Source organism: Zingiber officinale, chromosome 4B (assembly GCF_018446385.1).
Source record: "Zingiber officinale cultivar Zhangliang chromosome 4B, Zo_v1.1, whole genome shotgun sequence".
In the NCBI taxonomy this organism is placed as follows: Eukaryota; Viridiplantae; Streptophyta; class Magnoliopsida; order Zingiberales; family Zingiberaceae; genus Zingiber; species Zingiber officinale.
This window is the reverse complement of record NC_055993.1, coordinates 34,084,090-34,089,243: the sequence shown is the minus strand read 5'-3', so window position 1 is coordinate 34,089,243 and position 5,154 is coordinate 34,084,090. Positions and strand designations below refer to the sequence as shown.

General features: G+C 41.6%; 1 protein-coding gene across 2 annotated transcripts; it reads right to left on the bottom strand.

Moving 5' to 3' along the window:
* Positions 1–2,347: 2,347 nt before the first annotated feature.
* On the bottom strand, positions 2,348–4,615 carry LOC121974937 (ACT domain-containing protein ACR4-like). Of its 2 annotated transcripts, none has more exons than XM_042526228.1 (7): positions 4,355–4,615; positions 4,201–4,258; positions 4,005–4,119; positions 3,857–3,924; positions 3,189–3,779; positions 3,010–3,114; positions 2,348–2,840 (listed from the first exon to the last, which is right to left on the bottom strand). In XM_042526228.1, the coding sequence occupies exons 1-7, from the start codon at positions 4,423–4,425 to the stop codon at positions 2,475–2,477; spliced, it is 1,374 nt and encodes a 457-aa protein (XP_042382162.1). In that variant the 5' UTR covers positions 4,426–4,615; the 3' UTR covers positions 2,348–2,474. The 2 variants fall into 2 exon arrangements, with proteins under 2 accessions (XP_042382162.1, XP_042382163.1); XM_042526229.1 differs by having other exon boundaries at positions 4,213–4,258; positions 4,355–4,613.
* Positions 4,616–5,154: the final 539 nt, after the last annotated feature.

The following is a 5,154-nucleotide window of genomic DNA, read 5'->3' as shown; positions in this document are numbered from 1 at the left end:
TAGTAACTATGATTTCGTAATTGTTACGTTACAATTTCATATCTATTACAACGAGGTTAATTTATGCGAGAGATATAAGTAGGATAACAATGAGAATAATATTGAAGGATAGTTATATCGTTTTATCAGGGACGAGGAGCCTCTTTTATAAAAAAAAATCAATATAGGGCCTTTGACGATTCAATAATACAAAACCCAAATACGATTACCTGAAATACGAGAGCACGTTCAAGGATTTCACGCAAAAAGTTCCCTGATACTTTCTTCAAATACTACAGTCCGAAACGAAACAATTCTTTAAATTCTTAAAATAATGATTTTGAAATTTGACCAGATAATGTATTTGGCCTCTCACAATATACATTGTTCCTAGGACAGTGGGAGATTCAATGTGACCTTTCATCTATCAGTCACACTGTAAATGCGATGGAACTTGAATCAAATAAATTGAGTTGAAATGAGACAAGAGTTGGATCTGATGAGGCATTGGTACCCAGATCGATGTTCACTACTTTCCAGACTCACAATGTGACAAAACTACTAGTTTGAATGCCCTATTCTAGTGGTCAACAAATCCCTGCACACATATCATTAGCTACACATCTTCATTTCTTCAGCAAGTCTCTTGTTTCCATGTGCTATCTGCCTCATTAAAAAAGGCCTCTTCTCGTTAAATATATGATTCTTCACAGAAATCGACCCACTCCCATATTTTACCCTTCCATGTTCAAAGATTTCGGCAGATTCGCGGTCAACATTGTTATGTTGAGCCCAAAGTTGATGGAATATCACTTTGAGACTGTCTGTGAGTCTTTTTGCATGTGCTAATGCACCAAACATGGAAGAACTTGGGGAACATACAAAATGTAGGTTTAACCAGAAATTTACTGAGATGATTGACCAAGATAAAAACTAAACTAACTGATGGATTTCCTTCTGCATGCTCGGGCTGCTCCTCTCCCTTATACCTCGGAGTTGTTTGTGGTTGTGTTCGTCCTCCGGCTGGCTAAGCCTCGGTGTCCAATGAGTCAACACCCATCAGCGGACACCGACATGATTGACATGATCCTTCCAATGGTCAAGTGTCACGTCAGCATTTAGCCGAAAGATGAGGCTTGTGGGTGGGCGAAAGAGGACAAGTAATAAAAGAAAGAAGAGTGGCCTCCATGTGTGAAAAGAAAATCATACATTTACCATCACTTGATCTTGTATAGCCGATGAAAGAGTGAATCCATGTGGACTGATGCACGAGTTGCCTAGGCTGCCAGCACGAGCCGCGTAGGCATCCACACAAGCTGGGAGCATAGGATTTTCGAGAAAAATATTTAATTTCTATTTAAAATTATTAAATTTTAGTCAAACTTAAATATATTCGATAATTTCTTTGAACCGAAATCAAAATCATAATATTTTATTTAATTATTCACGAGCCACTTGTTAATCGAACTCAAATCAAATTCTAATTATTTATACAAAATTTTAATTTAAATATACTCAAATTAAGATTCGAATAATTCGAACCAAACTCGAATTTAAATCATTTTGAATTATGATTCAAATATGTTCGAACAATTGGAACGAACTCGAACTCAAATTTTATTTTAAGTTGAATTTAAGTTTAAATTATTTAAATTTTTGAGCTTCGATTATTTTTTAAGCCCGAATTCAAATATCAATATGTTCATATTATGTGACTCGTTCGATTCGTTTACCTCCTTAGTCGGGAGTTGATTGACCGGGCGCAGAGTGATGCAGTGCAAGGGAGACAGCAATGAAGTCGTACACCTAGCGTGATCGAGCCGTTGACTAGGTATCACAGTCGGTGTCAGCAGACTCACCAGGGCGATTTTGGACCAAAGAGTACGGTGATTGTGGTTGTCAGTCAGAGGCTGAGGTCGAAAAGAACTAGCTCAGCAAGGATGCCTCCACTTATGGAAGTTGTTGTGTGCCAGCAGAATCAAGAGAGCTAGACCGAACGAAGCCCATGAAGGGCGTCCTGCCCTGAGACGGGGCGGAGGCTATTCACCGGGCTGGGTTTCCCCGGTTACATCAGTAACATTCCAGTAAAGATTCTAATTTCCCTAGTTATTTAAAAAAGAGCCTTTTGCAGATTCTGTCCTATTCTTTGACTCTTTCATATGTGTTTCATACTTTAAGCAAACCTTGATGCTTTAGTTGATGATGAAGTTAGTTATTCAACTTGATTTGAGGCCCTTGTGATTGCCATTCAGACCAATGGACTTGTACAAGTGAGCTAAGATTAGAAGATGTTTAGTGGTATCCTCATGGATGTAAAGTGTCCTTTAGTCGAAAAGCGACGACTAAGATTAGAAGATTCAGTGCTTTCTTTTTAAATGTCTCATTTGTTAACAGACTTTCTAATGGTCTCAACTTCATTTACAGTGGCCAACACTTGCAAGTGCATAAAATTCTTCCACAGATGGCTCAGCACATAATTAAGATGAAGACTGAGATTAGTGAGGAGAAAGCCGATCTCCGGAGCTCGATCTGATCAGCCCCAAGTTATGTAGCAACTTCTCTGATCTGGACCTGAACAGACTGCCAAATGAGAATTTTCCACTGTCATCTGCTGAAGCTTTTGTATGCATCTCATCCTTGACCTGCAGGATTGCCTGCCCAATTTCGTTTCGCACTGCCTCGATCGTTCGACTGTTAACTGGATTTCCTGATGAATCTGTGACATAGAACACATTGACAGCCTGAGATCCCCGAGTAGTGACCTCGGCTCGTGTGACCGAAAGCCCATTTTCTCTAAATATGCGAGTAACATCAGAAAGCAAGCCAACTCTATCTTCACAGCAAAGTTCAAGTCTCACACCCTGCTCGCGATCATAATAAGCATATCGATCTTAGATTATAAAATGCTATGAACAAGCTTAACATGTTCAAAAGAAATTGAAATGACAATAGTATAGCTAGAGAATTAGCAAGTGTAGTTCAAAAGATACTTCTAAGAATATAAACATTCAGTTGAAAGATTTAGTAAACCTCTCTATTCCTTCTTCTGATTGCAGCCTCCAAGCATAGCACTAACCTTTGCCTTTCCCCTTCTGAGCTAATGGGGCTACCATCGACATGTCTAATGTAGTATTCCTAAACAAACAACCAAAAACTCAAGCTGTGAAATAAAAAATAAAAGGAAATCTAAACTGTTTGTCGATATCAACCTGATATGCTTCTGGCCCTTCAGCAATCACAGTGGCATGAAACACCACATACTGCATATCTGTGAGAGTGCAAACAGTGTCAAAGAGTAACTTGGGCCGATCATCACACCTCACATTCACCATGGAGTAGCCTTTCTCAGTGCAATTCTCCACGCTCACGACTAGCTTGCTCCGGTCCACCGAAACATGTTCGAGCTCAGTGTCGTCTCGGTCGTAGTCCCTATCGGCATACAACATCTGATGCAATCTCCTCTGAGTGTGAGTTACACCTACAGAAATGGCAGTCTTTGCGCTCCTCTTATCTCTATCTCCTACAAGAATATAGCGCAGGAGGCGCTTGATATTCCCAAGCCTATCACTGTTATCAATGGCTCCTCCACTCTCTTCATCTGTGATGTAAACAACTGATGCCATCCGAGAATTGTGCGTCCATACTTCAGCTGCGACGATGTTGCATTTGAGGTCTGAGAGAACTGCAAAGACCTCAGAAAGCAGCCCTGGTCGATCTCTGCCGATCAATTCGATGGAAGTGTGTTCCGAAGAGGCTTGTATGCCCACAGACTGTGAGCTTGATGCTCTTGCCGCTAGTGACTTAAAAGATGGAGATTTCAAAACAAAACTTTGATTGATTAATGCAGCTAGCTCAGTATCAAGTTTTGTAGCAGTACCTGTTGAATGCGGTCGATGACTTCACCATCGTAGATTTTGTTCCCGCACAGGTCTACAACATGGAACACTGCCAAAAAAGATGATTTAAAACGCCGTGAAGGAAAGTAGTGAACGGGAGAGAAGAAAGAGATAGAAGCAGCTGCGTACCATCCATAAACCACTCTCCGTCAGAGGAGATGTATGCCCTGGTGATGGTGAGGTTGAGGTCAGTCAATACCTGCACCACCTCCAGCAAGCTCCCTTGCCTGTTAGCACTGTCCACCTGCATGGAAGCGCAATCCAAACCTCAAACACTGAGGGGAAAAAAAGAAAAACCCCGGCCACCCAAAGGGAGAAGTCACACCAAGCAGCTGACCTGCACCAAGGTGGCTTTCCTGCTGGAAGTGTTGTCGACAGTGACCCTGAAAGGTTAGATGACACTCACGAACTTGCAGAGGAAAAAAGATGCAGAAGAAGAAGAAGAGCGCAGCTCGATTTCAAAGGGACAGTACTCTTACCTCGGAGGGTTCAACTGAATCACCAACTTTTCATATTCGTCATCAATGTCAGCCAAAAACCCATGATCCATTAAAGCTACGACCAACAGGGCTCGTACCTGTTGTTACCAGTAGCAGTGGAGGACTAGATTAGCAGGTGAACAAACACTAGCACACTCACACAAGGTGTGTGGAGGACCGGAGGAGGAGGAACAAATGAAACAAAAAACAATCTCTATCGTCTTGTTCTTTTATCAATATTAGTACCCTTACTATCTTAGAGTCACGCACTCTGTTCTGAAAGACTAGACCTTTTTTTATATTGCAGTGTGGGGCTGCGTTCAGAGTTGCCAGTGGGCCTGTGACTGTCGTGTAGCACTTGGATTGGGGAAAGGGTTGTAGGACTCAGGAGGGAGGCAGAAGGGGAGGAGGAAAAGGCTGAACAGAGGGATTAAACAAAGATTTCTTCTGTTTTTCATGTTCCTCTCAATAAAACAAATAAAATGAAAGTGGGTCGCCTTACCACGACAGACCATGTGTGTGGAGATCAGAAAGGGTGGATGCCCATTGCCATGGATGGAGAAGGGAGGGGTCCCTGTGTCCAGCTCCGGCCTTCGCTACTTCTTGGACGAAGAGATTCTTCATCCTAGTCAAACTTTGCACTTCAAAGTTGCCTCTTAGCTTTTGATCAGTGGAAGCAAACTTTCATTCTCCAGTACTGAGTCAACTACAGAGGTAAACTATATCAAATTGAAGGTGAAGAGTGAAGCAGTAACCATTTCTTTCATTTTTCTCTGTGTTATTTTTTTTGGAAGAAGAAA